This window comes from Carassius carassius, chromosome 27, assembly GCF_963082965.1.
Source record: "Carassius carassius chromosome 27, fCarCar2.1, whole genome shotgun sequence".
Classification (NCBI taxonomy): domain Eukaryota; kingdom Metazoa; phylum Chordata; class Actinopteri; order Cypriniformes; family Cyprinidae; genus Carassius; species Carassius carassius.
In genome coordinates this window covers 13762268-13790079 of record NC_081781.1, presented here as the reverse complement: position 1 = coordinate 13790079, position 27812 = coordinate 13762268, and the positions used below count along the sequence as shown (strand labels likewise).

Genomic DNA, 27812 nt, shown 5'->3' with positions numbered 1-27812 from the left:
AGTATTACCTGATGTAAGTTATGGCTACCTTTTGGATGACAGTTACTGTATTGAACAGTATGCCATATGCTTATGTAGGCCATATATCCATTTCAAATGTACAAATTTGCACATTACTGTATATAGGATACAGATTGAAAGAGACTGGATATAATTTCCCAGCTACACTTTTACTTTGTGACCCTCTGTCTATCCAGTATATGCTTTCCAACTGAAGATTCATGTCAAGCTTTTTCAGAGAAATTGTTTATCATTGGTTGAAATCATTATCATTACTGAAAGTCAAGATTCACTTGCACAATTCATGCCAAATTTACAAAGAGTCTAATAATAATGTGCTTGGCAAGATCAACCATTTTCCATTCAATGACTCATACGATGAACTAAAGACTAGATGTTTTGAGGGGTAAGACTATTGCACAGAAAACTATATAATACATTCTGACTAACATGACATTAGGAACTGATAATGTAGGAAACATAATTAACTGCACAGATGTACCAAAGCAATGGCAACTTGTTCGAAACAATGAGAAACGGGTTTTATGATGTGTACAAATGACTAGATGATGTAGAGGTTGTACAAGTAGTTTTGAGATTTAATTTCTGTTTTGAGAAATGCACCAAAGTGACTGAGATAAACTGTAAGAGGCAGGAGGGGAACACTTTTAGCCCCCACTACAAACCCTGGAATCCCCATGAACGTGTGTGGATCTGGTGGGAGGTCAAGCCCTCATATACGTTGAGCGGAAGCAATGTTATTTGCAGAGAATATATATGTGGTGTGTAAGCGAGTGACAGCGCGCACACACAGGATGGTGTTTGTGGTTTGGAGACAGGATGGTGGCAGGCAGTCTCAACTCGATGACATCAGAGGAAGAGGCAGACTGACAGAAGTCTTTTTTTTATTCTTCCTTCTCAATGAAAACAGCCAGAATGCCTCACTGATTGTTGTTTTGTTGCCCTTAAAGCTATAATGAATAATGTTGTGTACTATGCAATTACGATCTGCCTAATTCAGATGTAAAGTAACTAATTAGGTCAAAACGTCTAGAAACTATGCTACGGGGTGAGACTGTTCGCTTAGGGATGCAAGGAACATCCTTAGAAACTTTCATGAGGTTTTACATAAACAAAAATTCTTCGAGTTTTCCACCGTTTATGGGCTTACTGCTCTCAATTACACATAAACATGTTTTGGATCATTTTTAGCTGCCTACAGAGCGGAAAGGTGCAATCATTAAAAACTTCCCTTAAGCGGTACTGCCTGAGATCAATACACCCACTCTTTCACCTGGTGCCACATGCGGCTTTGATGCTGTTCAGTCAGATTGCTTCCCTTAAATGAGTGGGTGTTAAGTGCTCTAAATTTAGAAGAATAGAAATCAACAAACAACACTCAAAAGTTTCAGGTTCACACAAATAACGGAATGAGTTATGAGGAGACAAAGACAAAAACAAATATTCATTTCATTGTGGAGAGTTTCTGATGGCAATCTTGCGATCTTGTTAGTCAGATATATCTTAAACTCCTAAACTATATGCCAGTGCTTGCTTACCCAGCATGTAATAGCAGTTTACAGTAAAGGACACCTCCCAATACTGAACACTTCCTCCTGGGACAGGTACAATTAACCCTGCATTGCTGAGGAGGGGCAGGGTGTGTATCTTTCCGTCTGACACTAGTCAGGGTGTGTGCATGAATCGCTGATCGTGTGGTCATAATAGACTTCAACACAAAACGACTCTCTTAATAAAAATGAGAACAAGAGTCATTTCAGAACTCAATAGTTTCATCTACCAAGAGCACTACCAAGAAACTCTCTCTCACACACACACACAAATACACAAACCTGGCAATTACTTTAGCAACGGTCTTCCACATTAACATTTGCAGAAAAGCCACTGTGTAAGAGCACATCGATTTATTTTGGCTTTTAATGCGCATATGAAGCAGTACAACAGGCTACAACAAGCTCACGTAAACAAGAGTAATTCAGGAAATAGAATTAGAAAAGGCAATATAAGTGACACTAAATTGACTTTTAATGTTTCTTAATACTTTTTAAAAATGAAATGGTGTCTCAAGCCCCATTCACACCAAGAACGATAACTATAAAGATAACCATATTAGCATCCACACCATCTAATGATATCGTCTGTTTATTTTACGCACACGTGCGTCTGCCTTTTTAAATTCCTACGCTTGTTATAGCAGGATGGATTCTGATTGGCTATGAAAAAATGTTTGTATCGTTCATCAGCTGGAAAAAAATCGTTCTGAAAATGATTCCACTTATATCGTTTATCTGTACGTTTATCGTTATGGTTGTTCTTTTAGCTATTCTTTAAAACTGAGAATGATTTTTAGAACTGTATCGTTATCGTGCTTGGTGTGAACGGGCCTTTAGTGTTACAACGAAGAGGCGCTGTTGAAAGGTTGGGGTTTTCTGAAGGATTATCGTTTCACAGGCTGAAAAGAAGCAGGATTGAAGCAATTAAGCTGTAGCTTCATGCTACTCTTAAACTTATTCAGTAGCTCCTCCAAGAGTCTGAGAAAAGAGAAAGAAAGCGATGTCTTAGGAAAAAAATAGCAAACTATTAACAAAGCCAAACTTACCCTCAATAAACAAAATCATCACTAAAAACATATTTACTTATTTGCAAGTTGAAGCAAAGACACATTAAACAACTAAAACAGTGTCAGTACATTGTTAAAAAAGATTTCTATTCTGTGAACTTTCTATTCACCAGAAAATACTGACCAAATGTGTCATGGTTTCCACTAAAACATTAAGAAGCTCAATTGTTTTCAACAGAATTGATGATAATAAGAAATGCTTCTTGAGAAATCAGCATATTAGAATGATTTCCAAAGGATCATGTGACACTGAAGTAATGGCTTCTAAATATTCAGCTTTGGCATCACAGGAATAAATTACATTTATATAAAAAAATATATATTGATGTTACTACCAACAAAGTATAATAGTGTAATGGGCCAAAATGTATTTTGATTAAATAAAAAAAAGTAAAAACTTGAAAAACAAACGACCAACCCCAAACCTTTGAATGGTAGTGCAAGGTAAAATACATATTTGCTTGAATGTACAAGTAAAGTTTATTTAACCCGCAGTTATATCTGGTAATTTTACATCTTATATAACAGCAGCAACAAATTCATCAACACACTTTGGCTGGAAAATGATGGCATGCATTCTAAAACATTACTGATCGGTTTACAATCTTCGACCCATTTAAATGGACGCTTCCAAGTCCATTACAAGTCATTTGCAATTTCGCATCTTAACACAGGCCACTTTCAGTGCAAGTCAGTCACTACGGAGAAAGCCATGCTAGCCTGCTAGTTCTAACAGTTACATACTTTGAAGTACTTTATATTTTCAGGACTTGCTCATCTATTTATGACGTACATCCTCAAAGTGGTTAAACATGTGGCAATTTATCAGTAGCATGTGAGAAAAATTTAAATACAATTGGACGTCATAGCATGCCACTTGAGCTCAGCTCTAATTATCATCATCTCTGATGACTAAAATTTGTTAAATATAACTTTCATCATGTATTTGACTGAAAATTCCAAATGTTAGAGTGATAACTTACTTCTTATCAGTTCCACTCTGTAGCTGTGGTAGAGCTTCCAAGGCCTGCTTAAAACTAGAGCTGAGACACATGAGACAACATCACACACCCACGTTATCATACTAACACTTTTTGGTTTAATGGTTTTAAGACATCTGTGTTGAACATGTTTATTTCTTACCGACTCTCTGATGTGAGGTACGGCTCTATGGCATCTCGCAGCGCACAGATTTCCAAACGTGCCTAACGAGAAAAATATTCATGACAGTGAAAAATTATGATGTGGATTTCAACACCTTAAAGGGATAGTTCACGCAAAAATGAAAATTCTGTCATTAATTACTCAATGTCATTCCAAACCCGTAAGACCTCCGTTCATCTTCAGAACACAAATTAAGATATTTTTGATGAAATCCGAGAGCTTTTTGACCCTCACATAGACAGCAAGTGTCCTTACATGATCAAGGATATCAGTAAAATAATCCATGTGACATCCGGGTTCAAACGTAACACTTAGGGCTGTGCAATTAATTCACTACACAGAGCCATAGTTCACTGACAATTAGGCAAAATCGCCCTCATAATCGCAGATGAATCGCATTCGATTTCCAACACAATATCAGCTAGCTTGTCCGTGAACTACGGCTCTGTGTAGTAAAAGCTGCTCAATCTGAAAGCAGATGATGGTGATTTACTACTAATCATGGGACCTGCTTTACTCACGCGATGCACATGACAATCGAATGCGATTAATTGCAAAGCCCTAGTAATACTTTTTGTGCAGAAATAATGACTTCATTCAACAATTTGTCTCCTCTGCGTCAACCTAATGCCATTTTGGAGAGTTTGCACTGAACGTAAACAACATATGCTGTTCTGTGTCAGCTGCGCCATGCAGAATATGTTTTCTACGTTGTTTGCGCTTTGATCTGAATGTAAATGACGCATCCGTGTGATGTAGCTGGATTATTTTACAGATGTCCTTGCTATATTTCTGGATCTTGATCGTGTAAGGACACTTGTTGTCTATGGGAGGTTCAGAGAGATCACGGGATGCATCAAAAATATCGTAATTCGTGTTCTGAAGATGAACAAAGGCCTTTACAGGTTTGGCACAACATGGAAGTGAGTAATTAACGACAGAATTTTTATTTTTGGGTGAACTATCCCTTTCAAGATCAAATGCTAACTGTCCTGATAAGTGTATATGAGGGGTGAATTGTACCTGCAGTGCACCATTTTTACTAAAGGAGGACACACACTGCATCAGACGGCTCATTTCTTCAGCTACAGCCTCAATGATCTTTGATAAAACACGGGGAACCAGCTCCTTGGAAACCGTGAAAACCTGAAAGAGCAAAAACTGAGATTCTTGGAGACTCTGTCTTCTGATGGCTACTTCCAGCAGGATAATGCACCATGTCACAAAGCTCAAATCATCTCAGACTCAAACATTCAGAAAAAATAGCAATAACCGTCCAAATAGTATTGTATATTTACATTTGACTGTGCAGTTTGTCATGTTTTTTTTTTCACCAAGCCTGTTGCTTTGAATTCTGGGATTATCTTATCCACAAAGACATGTGATGCTGTCACATCTTATAATAAAACACACCATTGCTGCCTACTTTTTAGAATTGAATGTGTACCTGTAAAGCTTTTAAATGCTGTCTATGTAAGTAGATCAAAAGTTTTTGGAACAGAAAAGGTGGAATTCTTAAGGTGTAAGATAACAGGGTATCTTTTAAAGCAGAGATGAGCGATTTGTTGACCGGACATTTGAGCATCTCACCTCAGCATGAACAGAGATAATGCTGACCAAAGCCTCCTTCAAGTAACTCCTCACACCTGAGTCAGAAAGACAGAATGAGAATAAGAAAAGGTAGATCAATGAGTCATGGTCTTGCTCTTTAAGATTCAAGAAAGTTTAAACATGAGGGTAAGGAACTATCTGAAACATAGATGAGAGGAAAATCTTATCAGCTTCTCTTCACAAGTGTGACATGGTTTCGCCTACATGTCAGAAATTTGATCAAGTCTAACATTGTGTGCAAATGTCCTCCTCCATACTGAGGTCAAGCAAGACAATCCCCTTTAACATATTTCAAATGTTTACATTTTTATAATGTTTACAGTGTGTGACATCCACATTTATAGGTCACTCTAGAATCGAATAATAATATAAATCACATGATTTTAAATGAGCAATTAAAAGAACTAATTTTTTTTTTCCTCAGTACAAAAATATTTGCTGTTATATTATAGATTCTATACCATTATAGTTATTATTTCAAAGAGATTATTTCAAAACAGTTTGTGGAAACCATAATACTTTTTCCAGGATTCTTTCTTAAAATATTTAAAACAAAACATTTGCAACATGTCTCACTGTCCTTTTTGATCAATATAATGCAATAATGCATTAATGCTTTCTGAATAAAAGCATTTAAAAAAATCTTACTGATCTCAAACTTTTGAACAGTAGTGTACATTATTGTGTAATAACATAAGTTTGTCTAGTTTGGAGCTAAATGATTTTTGAAACTGACTGGGAGCTAAATCCGAGCAGTGGTGAAGTATAATGGGGTTGGTTTAATACAGTTCAGCAAGTTCATCTTATAATGTCTCAGAAGCAGGAAAAGTTTTTGCAAGTTCAGAAATGATTCACATAACCAAAAGCATTTAGTCAAGTGTGGACCAACAGACCCATTCCTACTAAAGACACACACACACACAGACACACACACACACACACAGACACACACAGACACACACAGACACACAGACACACACACACACACACACACACACACACACACACACACACACACACACACACACACACACACAACCATGACTGAAACTGATATAAAAGCAATGATGGCAGACTGAAACTACAGAATCAAGACTAGCAAAAGTGTTTGTGGAACTTTCTATATTAGTACCATCTCCATGGTAATGGTGTTTCAAACAGACAAAGTCTTTTAGAAAGGTCCACAGAGTGTTGTCAACATACAGGTTACATGATTGAGGTGTGTGTTACCTGTAGGTGGCAGGCAGTCCTTCCAGTCAAAGTATCCTGCATAAATGCCAGGCTCCAGAGAGCCGACGATAGGATCAGATTTTTTCTCAATGTACGTCTCAAATAGATATTCGTCCAGCTGTCTCAACGCCTCTATGCTGACCTAAAAAACATGATCATGCAACCAGTTTAATCAAAAACCCCATATCATACAAAAAGTGCATGTGACTAGAAACTATTAACATCACACACTTTGTACCAGAATGAGTAAAGACCACTCATGCATGTCCATCATTCTGATGTGGGTTGAACTTTAGGGAAGTCCTCAAAAACCAGAATGGAAAGCACCATGTCAAAAGGGGCAAAATCTCTGGGAACTCAGTAAAAAAAACTGAGATGGACATCTGTCCGTTGAACGTCAATCTTCTCTGAGAAATTCTTAATTCCTGAGAATCTTAAGCAGTCTTGGATCTAAATGTTTTAAGTAAATGTATAAATTTATGACGTAAATGTATGTTGATTTAAGAAGGTTTACATATTTGCCCAGGACAACAAAATAAAATACTGGGGGGATAAACAATTTTCCCAGTTTGAAACAAATATAATGAAATTGAATACTAAATTCTAAAGCGGTGGTTTAAAAATCAGCAATTAAATCAGGGCCAGCTGTCTGAGCTGCTAGTGTCTAGTAGGTGGATCAACCGCAGTGTCCAACTCTGTCAAGGCAGATCCCTTTCTGCACTCACACTGGTAGCTACTCCTCTGCTTTACTACATGTTTGTATAAAGTTAAGCTCTGCTAACGGTCACTGTCAGTGTAAACCTGATTTTAGAGTAAAGGGTTTGTTCAAATCCTTTATCATAATTAACAATAGTGATGCAGCTCTAAATCACTTTGAAAACTACTTTAATGCACAGTTTATAATCAATGCTTTTTTCTTGTCTGTACTAGGATAAATATGTCAGAATCACTTTATGATCATCTAATAAACCTCTCCTGTGAGTTATCAAGCTCTTATTCAGAGTTAAATCTCTCTGAAAGCTGCAATGCAAAGTGTGTTCTCATTGCACTTCACCGATCTACACAAACCCTTTGAGACGATCACACTGATTCACTACGATCTGCATTTACTGGAAAGGCCAACCATAACCTTTCGTGAGGGCTTCACCCTCTCCTCTGCACAGCGCAAAAGCCACTTAGGGTGAGTGTGTTGCAATGCCACTATGAAAAACCCTTGAGCTTCTCCTCAATCTAAGTGAGTCATTCTCACTTCAGTGAAAGATACATAAATTGGAAACACATCTGTTATCACTTATAAAAAAAGAAAATGCCAACTGTGGACTGGAGTAAAGGGGAAGTGTGCATGTGTTTGTGTACCCTGATGATCTTCTCTGCAGTGGTGAAGCCGTTCTTCTCCAGGTGCTCAGCCAGATTGAGAAACGTGTGTCTCTCTAGATACTGACAGTTACTCAGGATGATGAGGAGACGTTGCTCCTACATGGGCCAGAACAAACACACACAGCAACTTTTGCAATCAACATATATAGAGGGATTTTGGCATTAAGTTGTATTAGAATGATTTCTGAAGGATCTTGTGACACTTAAGACTGGAACTTTGCCATCCCAGGAATGATATTTTGGAAAAATATTTTCAAATAGAAAGCAAGTTATTTTAAATGTATTTATGATACAATAAATGCAGCCTTGGTGAGCATAAGAGACATTTAAAAAAAACCTTACTTGAACACACACACACATACATATATATACACACACATGAACAAGAAATAGTCTGAGTGTGTGAATCAATACTATTGTAGATATGACTGGCTATGTCTGTGCCTTAACTTAACCATAAACCAGTCTGTGAAGGAGAGAGAGAGTAAAACAGAGAAAAAGAGAGAGATAGAGGGGAAACCTGCAGCTCTTCCACTGCAGACTAGGGGAAACCCCATGAGAGCGGCTGCTGCATTGTGCTCTCTGAAGAGAAAGCTGCTGTTTTTCACAACACATGACTCTTGTGCGTGATGTTTGCTGTGTTGCAGATGGAAACTGTGACAAAGGCATCCATAACGGAACACAGGATGTTTTCTCAGGAAAAGGGTTTTTTAACACAAACACAAACAAAAAATACAGTGGCCCCACAAGGCATATACATTTTTCTTTTTTTTTTGCACTTTATGATTAAATATTAAACCAAATGGCATTTATTTGAAATATTGTGCAAATACTTTAACCAAAATGTCAAATTACAAAGCAACATCATATGTATAGTTCAACATCTGCAAAAAAAATATATTTGCATACTGTCTGGTTGCTAAATGTTAGTGGAACATGTACATAGTTGATATGATGAAGTGCACCTGTGGCTGCTCTGCAAGGACACCTGTGCAATCGTAAGGGAAGTGACTTCATGTGGACACTAAAAATGCCCCTTAATGACCAGTTAGTTTGCAAAAATAGCATATAAAGAATTGGCTCCAAAAAAATTGAAGTTTGTTCTTAGACAATGTCTGGCATTTTAATGCTTATTTGCTTTGAAATTTTGTATCTAATGTAAAGTAATCAGGCCAATTTTAAATCTAACTTAAGCATCAGCAAGGGACTAAATATGGTTTGGTTTACTGTAAACTCTATTTGTGGGCTTTAAACTTTTACTCAAGCATATTTGCACACACACACATACACACAGCATTACTAAATAAGCACAAAAGAAGGGATTAAATGAAGAGAGGAAGCACTTCAAGGTTACTTGAGGTCTGTGAATATCTTCAATCAACAAGGTTTCGTTTTGATCATTTTTAAACACATGGCCTTGTTACCTGGTTTCTGTCTATCTCTCGCTCTCAGTCTTTTTAATCTATAAGGTTTTCAGCTTTCAGTAATACTGAGACTCTAGTTCTGATACTAAACATCGACACAGTGTCATTTGGATTTCAGTCAGTGCCTAGTCGTTTAAAATAAGGTGAAGAGCTGAACATGTCAGAGCAGTGTGAAGGCAGCGGTTATCTACACTCACTTCCTATTCTCTGTACTCAAATATCCTGTCACATACAGTCACATCCACCTCTGCAGTTTACTGTGAATAAAATACCACATAGGGCTACATGATGTAGTAACCAGTTAATCAGTTCACACATACTGCATTTTATTTTTAAGTGGCCATTTTTTGACATTTATATTGACAGTGAAAGTGTATTGTCAAAAAAAGTGATGAGGGAGGAATGTAATGAGTACTCAAGTCAGATTCAAACCTGTTTCTCCATATGAGCACCACAGCTTGATGTGCTAACTGCTAGGCCACAATTACATTTCATTTGATAAGAACACTCAAATAAGCTGTATGTATTTTATAAAACAGTCTTTTTTTAAAATATGCATTATAAGTGTGAATAGAGAGAAAGATGAGATGGACACAGACAAAGTTGGAAATCAGGAGAGGAGGGGAAAATGGCCTTACTGGTTTTGAACTGAAGTCTTCTTGGATGCTTCCAAAAAGATCAGGTGAGGACAACTCCACAGACAAACTGAAAGAGAAAGACCTTGATATTATATGCCCACTGAAAACTTTAAACATTCAGCCTAAAGATATATATATATATATATATATATATATATATATATATATATATATATGGCCCAGTGACATGACACATTTTTGTCTGGATCCAAGTATTTAAAAAATACCAAAAAATGTAATTTAGTTCATAAAGACAATGGGCCAGATTTACTATCAGCTTGAGTCAGCGCAAACCTAATTTGGCTTAAAAAAACTACTGTCAGGAATTACTAAAGACACGCAGTGGGAAATTAGTGCTGAAAAGGCATGGACAGAGTTATTTTTGTGACTCACCCTACTGAATATGCATTTGTAGGAGTTTCCCTTTCGATCAGCAAATTTATCGGAGGAAAGTATTTAAATGAATCATGCAATGATATTTAATGCAGCATTATTTAACGCCCCAAAAAAAGCATGTCTTAAAGCAGGGGGTAATATGCACTGCTCTACTTAGTAGACTGCGCTGGTTATTATGGAAATGAGATGTTGCGTCCGTGTTCTTTAATGTGCACCTTAGTAAAATCAGTAAATCACCCGCAAAATTTTCCCCTCCCATCAGCCAAGAAACTATATATATATATATATATATATATATATATATATATATATATATATATATATATATATATTTTTTTTTTTTTTTCTTTTTCTATAAAATATGTTTTTTACTCTATATATTTTATTTAACAAATATTTTTACAGAATTTTACACCACCCGAGATTTAAAAATGAAATTAAAATTAGTGTTGAAATGGTATAAACTTCATATATAATGAACTTTGTAAAAAATGAATCTCACTGAGAGGTGTCGATGTCTCCATCAGTCTTGGTGCTGAGCTGTTCGAGGCACTTAATAAACACCTAAACCAAGTAGAGACATAAAATTCTTTTTATATAGCATGATTATATTTACAAATCCCAACATACACAAAAAACAACACACAGTACCTTCATGATAGAAACACACTGTTCACAAGCTTTGTCCTGAACCACATCCAGATTTAAGATCTGAGGACAAAAAAACAAACAAAAACAACAACAGACAAATATTACAGATCACTCTTCATATAATCTCTTAGTGGAAGGTTAGAGGATGAGTGTTGTGTGAATGTTTGTACGTTGATCTCTCCGGGTTTACATTCCATCGGCTCCTTTAGAGACTGCAGCATCTGAACCATACACTGTTCAAACTGGGCCGGCTGAAACAGACACACCATTTATCCTTAGGTTTCTGATATTCACCTTTTTACAATGAACTAATTATATTATAATAAAAGTATAAAACAAGTACTAGTGATGTGATTCCTTCGTTGTCCACAACCCAGTCTTCTTTTTCTGCAAGTCTCTTTACGTCTAAAAAAAACCCAACAACACAAAGTTTAATATTATTAAATAATAATTAATATTAATTATTAAATCAAAACATTTAAACTCTTCTCCCATTCACTCAACATCAGTATTAAGGAAACTATTTTAACTCTGAAAGCTAGTCTTTTGAAAAAGTAGTGGGCTATTAGTTACAAATGTACAGCAAAATACAACTATAAAACATATATATATATATTCAGGTGCATCTCAATAAATTAGAATGTCGTGGAAAAGTTCATTTATTTCAGTAATTCAACTCAAATTGTGAAACTCGTGTATTGAATAAATTCAATGCACACAGACTGAAGTATTTTAAGTCTTTGGTTCTTTTAATTGTGATGATTTTGGCTCACATTTAACAAAAACCCACCGATTCACTATTTCAACAAATCAGAATATGGTGACATGCCAATCAGCTAATCAACTCAAAACACCTGCAAAGGTTTCTGAGCCTTCAAAATGGTCTCTCAGTTTGGTTCACTAGGCTACACAATCATGGGGAAGACTGCTGATCTGACAGTTGTCCAGAAGACAATCAGTGACACCCTTCACAAGGAGGGTAAGCCACAAACATTCATTGCCAAAGAAGCTGGCTGTTCACAGAGTGCTGTATCCAAGCATGTTAGGAAAAGTTGAGTGGAAGAAAAAGATGCACAACCAACCAAGAGAAACGCAGCCTTATGAGGATTGTCAAGCAAAATCGATTCAAGAATTTGAGTGAACTTCACAAGGAATGAACTGAGGCTGGGGTGAAGGCATCAAGAGCCACCACACACAGACACGTCAAGGAATTTGCTGAACCACAGACAACGTCAGAGGCGTCTTACTTGGGCTAATCAGAAGAATAACTGGACTGTTGCCCAGTGGTCCAATGTCCTCTTTTCAGATGAGAGCAAGTTTTGTATTTCATTTGGAAACCAAGGTCCTAGAGTCTGGAGTAAGGGTGGAGAAGCTCATAGCCCAAGTTGCTTGAAGTGTTAAGTTTCCACAGGCAGTGTTGATTTGGGGTGCAATGTCATCTGCTGGTGTTGGTCCATTGTGTTTTTTGAAAACCAAAGTCACTGCACCCGTTTACCAAGAAATTTTGTAGCACTTCATGCTTCCTTCTGCTGACCAGCTTTTTGAAGATGCTGATTTCATTTTCCAGCAGGATTTGGCACCTGCCCACACTGCCAAAAGTTGGTTAAATGACCATGGTGTTGGTGTGCTTGACTGGCCAGCAAACTCACCAGACCTGAACCCCATAGAGAAACTAAAAATGCCAAATGACCAAAAAATGCAGATGAGCTGAAGGCCACTGTCAAAGAATCCTGGGCTTTCATTCCACCTCAGCAGTGCCACAAACTGATCACCTCCATGCCACGCCGAATTGAGGCAGTAATTAAAGCAAAAGGAGCCACTACCAAGTATTGAGTACATGCCCGGAAAATAACTTACTTTACAGAAGGCCAACAATTCACTAAAAATGTTTTTTATTGGTCTTATGAAGTATTCTAATTTGTTGAGATAGTGAATTGGTGGTATTTTGTTAAATGTAAGCCAAAATCATCAAAATTAAAAGAACCAAAGACTTAAACTACTTCAGTCTGTGTGAATTGAATTTATTTAATACACGAGTTTCACAATTTGAAAGTGAAAGTGAAAGTGAAGTGACATTCAGCCAAGTATGGTGACCCATACTCAGAATTTGTGCTCTGCATTTAACCCATCCGAAATGCACACACACAGAGCAGTGAACACACACACACTGTGAGCACACACCCGGAGCAGTGGGCAGCCATTTATGCTGCGGCGCCCGGGGAGCAGTTAGGGCACCTAAGTCGTGGTATTGAAGGTGGAGAGAGAACTGTACATGCACTCCCCCCACCCACAATTCCTGCCGGCCCGGGACTCGAACTCACAACCTTTCGATTGGGAGTCCGACTCTCTAACCATTAGGCCACGACTTCCCTAATTTGAGTTGAATTACTGAAATAAATGAACTTTTCCATGACATTCTAATTTATTGAGATGCACCTGTATGTATATATATATGTATATGTGTATGTGTTCCTGTAGCTCAATTGGTAGAGCACTGTTATATCAAGCCCAAGGTTGGGGGTTCGATTTCCTGGGAACACATGATATGTAAAAATTTATAGCCTGAATGCACTGTAAGTCGCTTTGGATAAAAGCGTCTGCTAAATGCAAATGCATAATATATATATATATATATATATATATATATATATATATATGTATATGTGTATGTGTATATATATATATATATATATATATATATATATATATATATGAAGTCTAAATCATATTGATACACAGCAGAATTCACAGCTGTATTTTGCAAAAAAAAAAAAAAGATGATGATGATACAGGGATTTCTCCATTTTTGTGAGATTTAGAAAATATCAGAACATTTTAGTTTGGCTACTAAACATGTAGTTTTTACTGCTCCAGATGCTGACTAGATAGTGTTCGCCAATAAATCTATGTTTAATTCTATGAATAAAAGTATAGTTCACTAGAGCAGTTTTGATACAACCACAAAATAACTAATGAGCTGTTCATATTGAACTTGAATGAAAATACATTTAGATGAGAGCCCAATAGCTCCCTCTGTTGTTTTCATCTGGAGCAATCATCATTAGTGACAGACTGATATTTCAGCCAGTCCATCTTGAGATGATCAGTGTTGTAATCTTATCTGCAAGTCATTTTAACCAAATGTTCTGAAGAACAGCTCCCAAATCTCATTCGCCATTGTTTGCCTGAACTGAAACCAAGACATTGGCGAAAGCTCGGTGAATAGTTTTACCCTCTTCAGTGTGCTGTAGCGAGGTCAGCAGGCAGTGCACACGCAGGTCCTGCAGTAAATCCTGAATCACCTGCAGCAGGTCATTAGGAATCTCTAAAGCTGACAGAGCTTCATGACTTAACCTAAGAGAGAAAGTCAAATCAGCTTTATTTGAAAATACAATTAAAGGATGAATATAAATCCTTCCTACTAAGGATTGACCAAAATTTATGCCAATGAAAGTGAAAAAAAAACTTTTGCAGTGATCCTGGTTTTGCTTGATCTAATGTAAATGTAAATGATAAAGATGACTGAATTGGAAAAATTCAAGTTGACATGAAACAGATGAACGTAACAGCACAACAAACTTGCTTAAAGGTTTACCCAAAATTGTCTTTCTTTTGTGCAAAAAAATAAAAATAAAATAAAAAATAAAAATAATAATAATAATTATATATATATATATATATATATATATATATATATATATATATATATATATATATATACATACATACATACATACATACATATATATATATATATATATATATATATATATATAATTTGGTAATCAAACACTTTAGGCCACCATTGTCATTCACCGTATGGACAAACAAAACAACACAAAGATTTCTTAAAATATTTTTTTTTGTGCTCTATAGAAGAAAGAAAGCCGTGCAGGTTTGGAACAACATGATCCTTTTAACTATCCCTTTAAGTCTACAGAAGAGTATGCAATTAGCAAATTAGTTTTTAGCCATGAATTTTTCGTTTTGACTGATTACTAATTGCTACATTTTTACTACAAACCTGATGGTGTGGATGACCTGAGTGAGCCAGGCTCCACTGAGAGGGGTTTTGGTGTCCCAGCCTCCATACTGCCTCAGCTGCAGCTCAGTGAGAGAGGAGGGTAACAGAGCCCCTCGAACCAACTGCACCAAACGACGGGTCACCTCCTCAATCATGCCCTAAACACAATCAAATGTGCCAAACCCATTACGCAAAGAAAATAGCAAAATATATCAACACTCAAATAAAAGCTGAGTTATATATAAATACTGAAATTGCACAAAAGGCAATATTTATATCAACTTTGTAATGATATACTTTTTAATTATTTTTTATTTTGGTGAAATTAAAATATTTACATGGTGACTATGAAAAAAGATATTTTAAAGACAACTTTATTCACAATAAATATTGTGCTTTTTGACATACCTACTTGTGTTAATTCATGCTTATTCCGTGCTATAACTAAGGCCTTGGTTCATCAAAATGCAAATGGACGGGAAATGTATATTTTTATATTGTCAATCCAGCCCTAGCGCCCACGCAGCTGATATGTTCACCTGTTATGTACATGAAACAGTCAAAATGTGGTATGGAAGAAACACAGATTATATACCACAGTTTCGGTCAATGATTTCAGCCTCTAAACGGTTTCAACCGAAACTGAAAATAAATTTTTGGGCCAAATATTTTCGGTTTCAGAAATTTTGGTGCATCATTGGTCTTAAATCCTAGTGGCTCATGTGCACACGCTTAATCTCAAGACTACAAGCACAAAACCATTCCAGCTGCTTTACTGACCTTAAAGTCATTCTGTCTTTGCCGGGCGTTCTTCTTTAACTTCTCCACTTGACCAGACTTCTCTCCCGTCTGTCCAAGACAACACAGTCACCATGAGTCAACGTGCATGTAATCAAAACACAATTCCACTAGCCCTAGTCTCTGACACTCGTGAAGTGTCTTTGTCTGTGTATCTACCTCACTGAAAAGGCTGCCATTGACGTAAGAGATCCAGAGTTTCCAGAAGTTGGGCAGCTGGCTGATAACCACGTCTGAGAGCTTCTCCACAAACCTCACCTGCTGAGGACTCTTATAGTGCCACGCTGAGAAAATATGTATGAAATAATTTTAGGAAGACAGCTGTATTCTGCTTCTGAAATGAAACAGCTGACAATGATTTTTCTTTGAGTTTCACAACTCACAGCTAGGCTCAGTTTCAAACATCAAATCATTTTTGACTTAACTGAAAGTGAAATTCAGCACAAAAGCAACACAATCACAGTAAATCAGAACATTTTCCATAATTTTATATACACACTACTTTATATCTGTATATAAAATTAGTAAGATTTTTCTTTGATGTTTTTGGAAGACAGTACTACTGAAAAACAGTAGAACATATTATTAATTTGAATACAAGTACAGTTTTGTATTTTAATATAATGCAAAATGTACTTTATGCATTTGATGGCAAAGCTGAATTTTTCAGCAGCACATGATCCTTGAGAAACATTTAATAATGTATTGTATGTATCATTCTGTTTTTGTACTCACAGTCATCTTTAGGTGTCTGGAAGCTGCCTCCTCTCTTCACCGGAGCTGGGAGGCTGATCCTGTTCAGAGCTGAGGACCGATCCATCTCTAAACCAACACTTCCCACTGACACAGAGAGACACGATGAATGTTCATCTACATATGTCACCATTTAATAATGAATCACCTTTATAAAAGTGAAGGGTTTCATTTAACCCGTCACATGGCTGATATATATCAGTCAGTTAAGAGTGACAATTCATGCTCGAATTAAAAGAAACATTTCTGGTCTGATGTTGATAAAGGCAGATTTGAGCCTTGCTTATGAGGAAACACTGGTCTGGTGATGCTTCACTATTTCTTTTTTTCTTTCACTGTGATTTGAGTGCAAATCATGAGGCAAAAGCTTATGCAAAATTACTTTCAAAATACTTATAATAGGACAATCACCCTGTAATAAGGTTCAAATCTGCAATCTTTTCGTTAACAGCAAAGACAAACTGGTAAGTAAGGCGCAGTAGCTCTTCTCTGACAGTAGATGGCAATAAAGGGCTTTCTGGGGCTCTTCCTGGGTCTTGATTAAATTGTTGATGTAGTCTGAAACACTCAATATGTCCAGATAGTGTTCAAATGTCATGTTTCTCTCTCACAGATAAAGATTAATACCATTTAGCCACTTGGACATTTACTATCTTTCTTTTGATAAAAAATGAGTGCTGGTGTTGATCCAGGTGTCCAATCATCTCCTGTGTTTATCTATGCTCCTCTCTCTTCTTGTATTCCCTGATGTCTGTCTCTCTCTACAGCAAACCCCCCTTCAGCTCTGCCACACTCTAGAGCTCTGTAGACTTCCTGTTCTCTATAGGGTCATGACCAGACCACACACGGGCTGTTCTCTATCTAAACACACACACACAGGGCAGAACACACACACTGCTTTCACTCTTCGGAGCTGTAGAGGAACTATCAATTTATTTCAGACTAGCTACGTTTGTGTGTGTGTGTGTACCTTTCTTCTCTTTGATAAAATTTTCTTTACAGTTTTGCATCAGCTGCAGGATCCACTTGTGTTGAGCGACTATACATTTCCACGCCGGGTCACCTGGAGCATGTAGATCTGACAGATATCTTGAGTAAAAGAGAGAAAATCATTAGATCAATATAACTGGGTCTTTTTCAGAACGCCCTTAAACCCCTCACACAATGACAAGTAAAAATTACAAAATAAAATATAAAAATTATTATATTTATTATATTATTATTATATATTAACAGTTTGAAATGTACTTTTTCACACAGTATGGGTCTTTTTACTTGATTTTATGTTTATGCATATTTGAGGGTCCCTGGCATCAAAAAGCATAAAAACCCCTGTCACAGGTGATGAATAGTGTGAGTCTGCACTCATAACAATTTTTTATTTTATATAAATTTGTTTTTGTGTCACTGTTACTTCAGTTCTCTTAGAAATGCAGTTGCAGTCATTCTTTGCAAGTGGCTTGTCACTCACCTGATATAGCGTTTCTGATCATGAAGAGTGGATGGCGTCTCCAGAAGTTTATCCAAAAGCAGTTTCCTCAGGGCTTCTATCCGCGTCTCCACCTCCGAATACACTACAAACATATATGCAGACAATCTTTCTTAACATTTACACAGCACTCCAGCTAATGTGAATGTATATAAAAGGATGTGTGTCACATTAACATAAGTTATCAGATATTGTCAATGAAAGTCAGATCACCTTTCTTAAAGACTGGGACCTCTGTGTTCCCAAACAGAGATTTGGCTTTCTCATAATCATTGATAACAACGTCATAATCGCCCTAGAAGGAAAACATACACACATACAAAGTCAGTTTAACATTCAGAGATCATTTGTATATATCATAGAGTGTATAAACTATTGTTCAAAAGTTTGGGAATGGTAAGCTATAGCAATGTTTTTAAAAGAAGTCACATCTGCTGCAGTTTTCTGATCAAAAATACTTATAATACTTGTGAAATATGGACCACAAAACTGGACCAATTTTTTTTTTTAATGAGATTTATACATCTTCTAAAAAAAATTTCCATTGATGTATAGTTTGTTCGGACAGGAAAGCTATTCACTATTTGAAAATGTGGAATCAAATAAAATCTAAATATTGAGAAAATCGCCTTTAAAGTTGTCCAAATGAAGTTCTTAGCAATGCAAATATACCTGTGCGACCTGACTGGTTATGTGCTCCAGGGTCACATATTGTAATAATCCCATTACAATTTAAAAGAACTGTTTTCTATATTAATATATTTTAAAATGTAATTTATTATTATATTTAGTAGCCATTACTCCAGTCATCATTGTCAAATCCCTAAGAAATCATTCTGAAAATCATGCTGAATTTGGTATTCAAGAAACAAACCTTTTATATGATTATCAATATTGAAAACAGTTCTTTGTGGAAACTGATACATAAATCCTTTGATAAACAAATGTTTCTAAGGAACAGCATTTTTTTTTTGTTTTTTGCAAAAATGTAAAAGTCTTCACTGTCATGTTTGATCAATTTTAAATGTCTCCTTACTGAATAAATATATGACTTTTAAATAAATACCCATACTGTTGAACCGTAGTGTGTAGGAAAAAGCATAAAAAAAAAGGTGCGTGTATATGTATGGAGGATGCCACCTTCTGGATGTTGCGTTCTATGTTGAGTGGCAAGTTAAACAGAAATTTGAATCTCTGAAGGACATTGAGAGCGTTGCGTGTGGAGTCGGCCTTGTCCTTTCTTCCCAACACTTCTTGAAACAGGGTGTCAGCAGTTTCACTTGCTCCTGAGAGGAATGAGCGAATGGAAAGAGATGAGAAAAGGCTGTAGGAGGACAACAGCTGATTAAAAGTGGTTTAATCTTTCTCGTCCCAGTTTGAAATGAATTCAAGATCTCTTATAGTCCCTCTTCTTGGGTGGTCAGAGCTATTCTGGATTCCCTTGGCCAGATTTAATAAGAACCAGCCCCCTGACCACTATAAAAGTCTGACCAGCCTTTTTTCCACCGTTGAGTCTGTTTGTGATTGGCTGAGAGTCAAAGGCAGTAAGTGGCTTAGGTAAGAACATACATCTAAATGTACTTGTAAAGATGGGTGGTGAGGAGGATGAGGAGGGGTTGGCGATGAAAGCATGTCAGTGTGTGACTGGTTTATTTGTGCGGGGCACAGGAAACGAGCGTGTTTATTGACCTACCGTCACATGAGAGAATTGACATGGAGATATGATTGGGATATGAGTGGATTCGAACACACGCAGACGCACTCACAGAAACACACCGAGGTCTGTGTGAAATGTGTGGCTTTGATGGTCTAAAGAGAATGCATATGCAAGTCTGGTCCTAAATTTAGCTGCTTTGTGTAATCGTGTGTGATTTTGAGCATGTGTTTGGTTTTATGTCTTACTGTTAAGGACTTTCTCTAGTCGCTGGGTCATAGAGCCCTCCACCTTCTCAGTGCCGTCCGATTCAAGCTTCTGATGGATAGCTACATATAGAAATTAGGAGAGAGAGAAAAAAAATGTATGTTTGAGAGCATTTGCACTACCATTCAAAAGTTTGGGGTCAGTTACTTTTATTAATTTTTTTTTTAAGAAATGAATACCTGCATTCAACAAGGACACAAATAATTAAAGTGACAGTAAAGATATTTATGATGAAACAAAAGATTTCTTTTTCAAATAAATGCTGTTCTTCTGAACTTTATATCACATCGTCTCAACAAACACTGGGTATATGCAGTTTTTGAAACCAAATGTAAGACATTAAGACCTTTTATGACATTTTCATACTCTGTGTCCATCCAGAACAAACCTCAAAATAAATCACATAATTCAATTAATTCAATTTGTTTTGGCAGGCCACATACATTTTAATTGAATACAGCTTATCAGCAAAACAGGGTAACTGTAAGATTATATATAATTTAGAGGTCAACTAATATTAGATTTTGTGGATATAATAATAATGCATTAACAAGAAATCTGTTTACTGAATGTGTTAAACAATGTTCTTAGTTTTTGATTTCTGTGACAGGGTGGGCCAGAGAGAAGCTACAAGAGAGAATAAAGTGCTGGATACAGATTACTGTGCGACCAAATTACATATAATAACAATAATAAAGACTTTGTGAATAATGCAGGAGCTTTAATTCTACACAATCGCAAAATATATTCCATTTTGAACGGTCTATCCATTACTATTCCAAACTCCAAATAAAATAAGAACCCTTGCAACTACCAGAAACATTTTACAATATAAACCCCATAACGTAAACACTGTCATAATTCATCAACAGTAGACCATATATAATCACTTGGCATAAATGTGCGGTATTCACTGATTGCAAACTGCCCTGAAACCGCAAGTCTGTGAACACACAACAGTGCAGTGTTTTAACTTTGAATGTGTAGCTCTCACATTTATTTAATTTAATCACAGCCTTTTGAAGCTTAATAATTACATTAGACTGTATCATAATTTAAAATCTCCTTAATGATCATTACGACTTGTGTTATACCATTGAAGACATTTTGACCTTAAATTTGACTGAATTTGGGACATTTTAAGACCTTTTAAGAGGATGCAAACAGATCATATGTATATATATTATAAAGTGCCTATGGAAGATAAACCTTTGCACAAAAACCTAATTGAAGTCTATTTTCTCTCCACATCTGGATTTGGGAGACTTCTGTACCCAATGACGTCAGGGCTAACCTCCGGCTCCCCCCGGGGTCCGGATTGCTGTGTGGTAAGCTTCCTCTGTCTCTGAGGTATGTTTTGACTTCTCCCTGGTAAGTTTTGGGAGTCTTCTCTGGGAATCAGTGCAGCTTCCGTTTGCTGTGCTCTCATTTCCTCTCAGCACAATGACAACCTTATTACAACCTCCTCTAAACATTATGACAACCACGCCTTGTTCTCCGTCCCCATGCCTGTCAATCACATGGACACGCAGGGCTAAGAATAGTTGTCTGACTCGCGACAAGTGACCCGAGACAAGTCCTACACACACAGACAGATTTGAAAAAGAAAGCAGTCTGAGTAGAGACACAACCACTGCAGGGGAAAAAAAGCCCATGCTCCTAATTTGGTTAAACGGCAGATCTAGCATTCATATTGTCTAAATAGGCTGTACTTTATTTCTTAATACAGGCACTAACCTACTGAGTCATCAAAAAGGTATAAATCCAGGCAGTGCAATATGAAATTAAGCTAAAGTTACAGTAATCAGTGAAGGTCAAAATAACTTTCTTTGTGGAAAAAGAATGTATCGCAATCACAAACTTTTTTATCAGAACAAGATTATATTCCTCAGAGGACGTCCAAGATAGCCGAAAAACAGTAACTGTAACCAAAATTTCACTCTGACATTTTAGTAGTCTTAATGTTTTCTGGCAAGCTTTAAAATTCTTTACCAGAAGTCCACAAAATGTGTCCAAAATGTCAATGTTCCAAAAAAAAAAATTATATATATATATATATATTTTCCCAGTCTTTAATTCCAATCAACTCAAAAAGGGACTCAAAGAAGATCCTATGCTTCCCACTGGTCATTACAACATTGTATTTACGGCATGAGTCATTTTAACACAATGATTTCAACATGACCTTAAGGCAAAAAAATCCTCCAGTCCAACCCTGTATTACTTCCCACACACTGTTCTGTTTCCCTCGAAACTGCTTCTGTTTCTTTCAGTCAAATGCAAGAATGCCATTTTATTTTGTCTTTACTTATGGTTACTTAAATACTTAAGGCTCTGTTTATATGTTTAAATATGTACACACTAAGCACACGTACCGGCAAGAGCATCCTGAGCCTCAAAGAAAGTGCTGAGACCTCCTTTCACGTAGGCCAGACTGCCCTCATTCTTCTTACTGGCCTGTTTCTTAAGATTTGCCACAGCCACACGCAGTTGCTCAAAGCTACAAAAGCAACAAACATAACACCAAATCACACACAAATCTATTTCGGCAGATTAACAAATGGTATATAGACAGACCTGGTTGAAGAATGGTTCTCCATGAGATACCAGGTGGCAGAGAAATTCTCGCTGGTGAAGTCTCCACTCATGCCAGGGAACATGTTCTCCAGATCCTTCAGAGGGACCTTCCCTCTGAAAAACAAAAGACAGGGTAAGACACCCACACAGCTGATCTATAAAGACCCATCATGAAGACATCACAGATCATAGACCATCTGCTCTACCACTCTACAGACCACAGAGAAAACCAGACAGGGCAAAACCAGATCCGTCCACATATAAACAGCACTGCATACACCTACCCACTGGGTCTTTTGATGCGTCACAGAACAGACTGATGACTCATAGACCGCTGAAAAGTTTGGGTACAGTAAGATTTATTTTTTGAAAGAATTACAAATATTGGCATGTTAGAAAGATTTCTGAATGTTAATGTGAAACTGAAAACTGCTGCAAATTCAGCTTTGCCAACACAGGAATAAATAACATAAAATAGATTATTTTAAATTGTAATAATATTCCACAAATTACTGTTTTACTGTATTTTTGATGACAAATAAATGCAGACTTGAGTATAAGATAATGGTTTTAAAAACTTTTGAACAGTAGTGCATCTCATTCGACTGAATATACAGATACAAATAGGTAAATGGTTAGAGGTCCTGCAGGGGTCAGGGAAAGGAAGAGTTTGACTTCCTATCTAAGGAAATGGTGTACCAATGACATCACCCAGGTAGAAGACATACACACAATGGGCTGTTTCTCCTTTCTGCTGAACCTCCTTCCTTATAAACACTGCAGTCCTTCTATAAACACAGGGCAGTGCTTTTTGGGTGAAGTGTGTAAGGAAGTGCATTTGTTTTGGTCTATGTGAGCGTGTGTTTTTTAAAGACTTACTTGTCTATTTCGATGCCCAAAGGGTTGGCCGGCCTCAGCGAGAGAGGAGAGATTCCTTTGTTGCGATCGGTCCTCATGTCATAGTAACTCAACTCATCAACCCAGACTGCAGACTGATCCAGAATGCCTAAACACAAAAAACATTAAAATCTTTAAATCCACTGCAATCTTCAAAGAGCATATGTGTGCATTTAAGGAGTGTGTAATCACTCAAACGGAAATTGTGATTTTGAGAGTGAAGACATTAAGAGTGTTTACATGCACAATAATATGCTGATAATGCAAAAAAAAAAAAAAAACACATTAACAGAGTTCCGAAATTATCCGATTTTTTTTCTTTTCACATCAAAACATAAACGGACTTCAGTTGGAAATAAAACAATGTGTGGCAATCGTTTTTTGATTAAGCGGATCTTTACGCAATGAAAGTGTTTACGTGACCTTACAACTTGTCAGGCTTAAGCCTAATTGGTGCAGGATTGAGCATTGTAAACATGCACACAGAGGGTGTATACGTGAGTTTGTGTGTGTGGCTCACCGATCCTCTCAGGTTTAAGCAGTTTGAAGGATACGGTGGACGTCCCTAGACCTCCGCTCTTGGTGGTGACGATGATCTCGCCCTTGTCATCTTTAGCAGGACCCACTCGACACACTATCTTACTAGCAGACATCCATTCTGCTGTCAGCAAACAGTTATGACCACAGATAGACAGACCTGACAGACAGAGACAGACAAAGATTTAGCTAAATTAGATTCAGCTCAGGTCCTTAATGGCATCTTACTCTGAGTGCTGATCTAATTTGATGTGACCATCCAGGCCCATTAAAAAAAAAAAATATTACATTGTAGATCAGGTTTGTGAACATCGAACTGTAGTGTGTGTTCTTTCCCCTTTTGCTAGTTTGTTTGTTTTTGCTGCTTAGTTACAAAAAAGAAAAATGATCTGGGTTTAATATAGCTAACAATAAAAAAAAATACAGATTTTTGCTTAGCTTTTAGTATCACCTCTTGCTTTACAGTTGCAGACTCATAATAAAATATTATGTAGCATCTATTTAAACAATGTCATTTATTTTTCTCCAGATTTCATAGACTGAGTATTTCTGTATGAAGACATTCATTTTAACAGTTGCATGTTTTTATCTTCTTCACTGAAGAAACAGTGTGAAATTAAGAAAATGTCTGAATTTATTATCACTATTACTTATTATTATCAGTGCTGAAAACCATTCTGCAACTTAATATTTTTAGGGAAACCATTATTATTTTTTTTTTTTCAGGATGAATTTATTATAATATTTAAAATAACATAACATTTTTGCAAAATGTCTTTACTGTCACTTACAAACAATTTTACCCTTGCTAAATAAAAACAATAATTTCTAAAGCTTAATGACCCCAAACCTTTGAACGCTAGTGTATGTTTTTTCACATGTGTATTACCTATGAGGTCATTGTGTCCGGTGCCCAGGTTCTCTCCACGAATAGTGACTTTGGTCCACGGCGCACCCTCGTTGGGTGAGATGCCAGTCACCAAAGGAGGCTGGCGTGCACGAGACATCCTTCACACACCTAGGTGAGACACAGGTAAACAGTGTTTTGTTTAGGCTCAGAAGACATTCTCATCACTGCTGAAGGCGACACATTCAAACATTCAGCATATGTTCAGTGCATTTAAAGAGACATGAACAAATAAATCTATCCAGCCGGCTCACACAGAGCGAGCTTGTTACTGTTCGGAAATGCAACGTTATATACAATAGCTAGTAGCTCAGCAATCAAGGCATTTTTTCCTGTAGCTTTTGCACTGTCACAGACGCTCTCTCTTATACAAACACCCACACGGAGCACAAGACTGACAGCTCCAGGGCAGTTTGCGTGCAAGACCCCATGACTGACTCTGTGTGGTCTGGGAGGGTGTGTTTCTGCATCTGTGTGGTCTCTGGCATGGGCCAGAGAGAGAGATAAAGGGGGACGGGGTGATGGTTGACTTCTACAGCAGACCTCAAAGTCCACAGTGATGATTCAGAAGACGTATTGCCGCATCTAGCAGTAAAATAAACTGTGTGCCTGACATGTATATTCACTGCAGAAATTTTATGGTGATGCCAATATTTTAGGAAATACTGAAATTGTCTTTACAGATTATATAGGTCAACGGTGCCCTGTTTTGTTTTTGTCTGGATGACCATTAAAATACAATTCATTTACAGTACTATGATTAAAATACAGCTCTTTTACGATGAACATGTTTTAATTCAAAACTCAAAAGTGCCCCAGCAATGTCAGGGTGACAATTATAATTTTAAAAATAAACTAAGAAAAAGGTAAAAATACAACCTATTAAGTAACTTGTTTTTTTTGTTATTTGACAAAACCAAAAATCAGTGGGGTACAAAGAAAGAAAGAAAGAAAGAGAGAAAGGGTGGGGAAAAATAAAATCACAAAAACAAACTACTTCAAGCTCAATCTGATGGAAATGAAAATGGTTAAGTCAAACACACACACACACACACACACACTCCTCTGTGTGGCAACATTAGGGAATGATTGATTGCTTTGATGATTGACAACTAAGAGTCTCTATGGAATAAGCAGTTTGTCTCAGACAAATTACTAAGCACCGTCCTATCAACACTCAGCCCCCTTCATAAACACAGTGACCCTCCTCCTACAGCACACACTCTCTCAGCAGGAGAAATGAACACTCCACATGTAATAGCAGGAGCTAAACAAACACCAGCGCATCAGACTGCTGACTGCATATATTTTTTCGACATTTACAAAATGACTATATAATGACTTTTAATTAGACACAACAGTATACATTTTAAATTTCGGCCATGATATAAATAATTATCATCTTATTTTATCAGCAAGAATTTGATTAATTTCTGCAAGTTTGTGTTTGCGAGACATAGGCTATGAAATAGATTTGCATTGTTTTACTGCAACAGGGAGTATAATCTCTAAAAAAACATAGCCAGTAAACACCAAATAGAAAAAAAAATCAATAATCAACACATAAAAAAGGATAATGAACTATTATCAAAAATATAGCTATAATCGTATTTCAATTTCCATTATGATTTCAGCTTTAATAATAAATCAAAAGAAAACAGAGCTCTTGCAAAGCATGATGGGCCCTGGGTTGCATTTTAAGTTGCTGCTATTATTTAACACTGACAATCATGAAATACACAAAACTAAAGATGAGACTGAAGAAAAGCACAAACAGAACATGTCTGAATGCTCATCTTGTTTTAAGCCCCCAAAACAAAACAAGATGTTAGATCTCTCATAGATATGAAATCAAACCAAATGTAACAAATGATACTGATTACACATAACTTAACTATATCTAGTTATCAGGCTCCAGTCAAGTCAAAATCTGACTTATACGCTATTCATTTGCTAAAATGATTTTGCATGCAAACTGCATTAAGGGTTAAGGAGGAATATTGTAGCAGTATGATGAGTTTGTAATTGCTTACAATATAATGAACTGACGGCGAGGGTTAACAAGCAGTTTATAAAATAAATAACTCATTGAGGATAAATACAAACTAATTTACATACATGATGGGGAGGTTGTCAAACAAACATGAACATTAACATCAGATCTGACAGAATAGCTTGCTGGCTAATGCTAAAAACAATCTGACAGAAATGACAAGCCGATGACAAAGAGTTTACTGAGACGATAACTTTTCCGTATAATAAGAACCCTGCTTTGTTATCTGCAAATTAAGGTAGAATAAAACATTGCGATTACTTACAGTGGTAAAGGCAGTGAAGACAACACTTCTTTCCTCTGAAAAACAGTTCCGGTTTGGACGCTGCGGCTCCGCCCACACGACGAGTCACATGACAGCGACATGAATTATGCATCAGCCACAGAGTGTAGGCTAGTTCTGTAAACTGTCATTTTACAGTTTTTCTCAGTCGCTTTGGTACATTTCTCTAATCAAACTCACAATTTGCAAAACAGCAAGGGCATTTCTCAAAACAACTCGTACAAATAGCAAAACACCATGGATTACCTGCAAAAGCCAGTCTCCTGCTCAAAATCCTTAGTTAATCGCTCAAAAATAAATATCTGTGTCAATGAACATGTCAGTGCCATCGAATGACAAGTCCTTGTGTCATAGTTTACGGATAAGACAGTCAAATTGCTTAGTCATGTTGTCAATATAACAGTGTACTCTAGAGGGATGTTATGATGTAAACTATGGCAA

General features: G+C 36.7%; 1 protein-coding gene across 1 annotated transcript; it reads right to left on the bottom strand.

The window, feature by feature from the left end:
* Nucleotides 1-1910: 1910 nt before the first annotated feature.
* On the bottom strand, nt 1911-27491 carry LOC132106812 (exocyst complex component 2-like). Its single transcript, XM_059512831.1, has 28 exons — nt 27354-27491; nt 25018-25146; nt 24112-24288; nt 23574-23700; nt 22695-22808; nt 22493-22617; nt 20099-20179; nt 19337-19482; nt 18410-18491; nt 18179-18281; nt 17678-17796; nt 16690-16794; nt 16114-16238; nt 15937-16005; nt 15157-15314; nt 14365-14486; nt 11476-11537; nt 11303-11383; nt 11133-11192; nt 10984-11045; nt 10086-10152; nt 8003-8119; nt 6647-6788; nt 5396-5451; nt 4829-4951; nt 3785-3846; nt 3625-3684; nt 1911-2552 (listed from the first exon to the last, which is right to left on the bottom strand). Exons 2-28 carry the CDS (start codon nt 25133-25135, stop codon nt 2459-2461), a joined length of 2757 nt encoding a protein of 918 aa, XP_059368814.1. The 5' UTR covers nt 25136-25146; nt 27354-27491; the 3' UTR covers nt 1911-2458.
* Nucleotides 27492-27812: the final 321 nt, after the last annotated feature.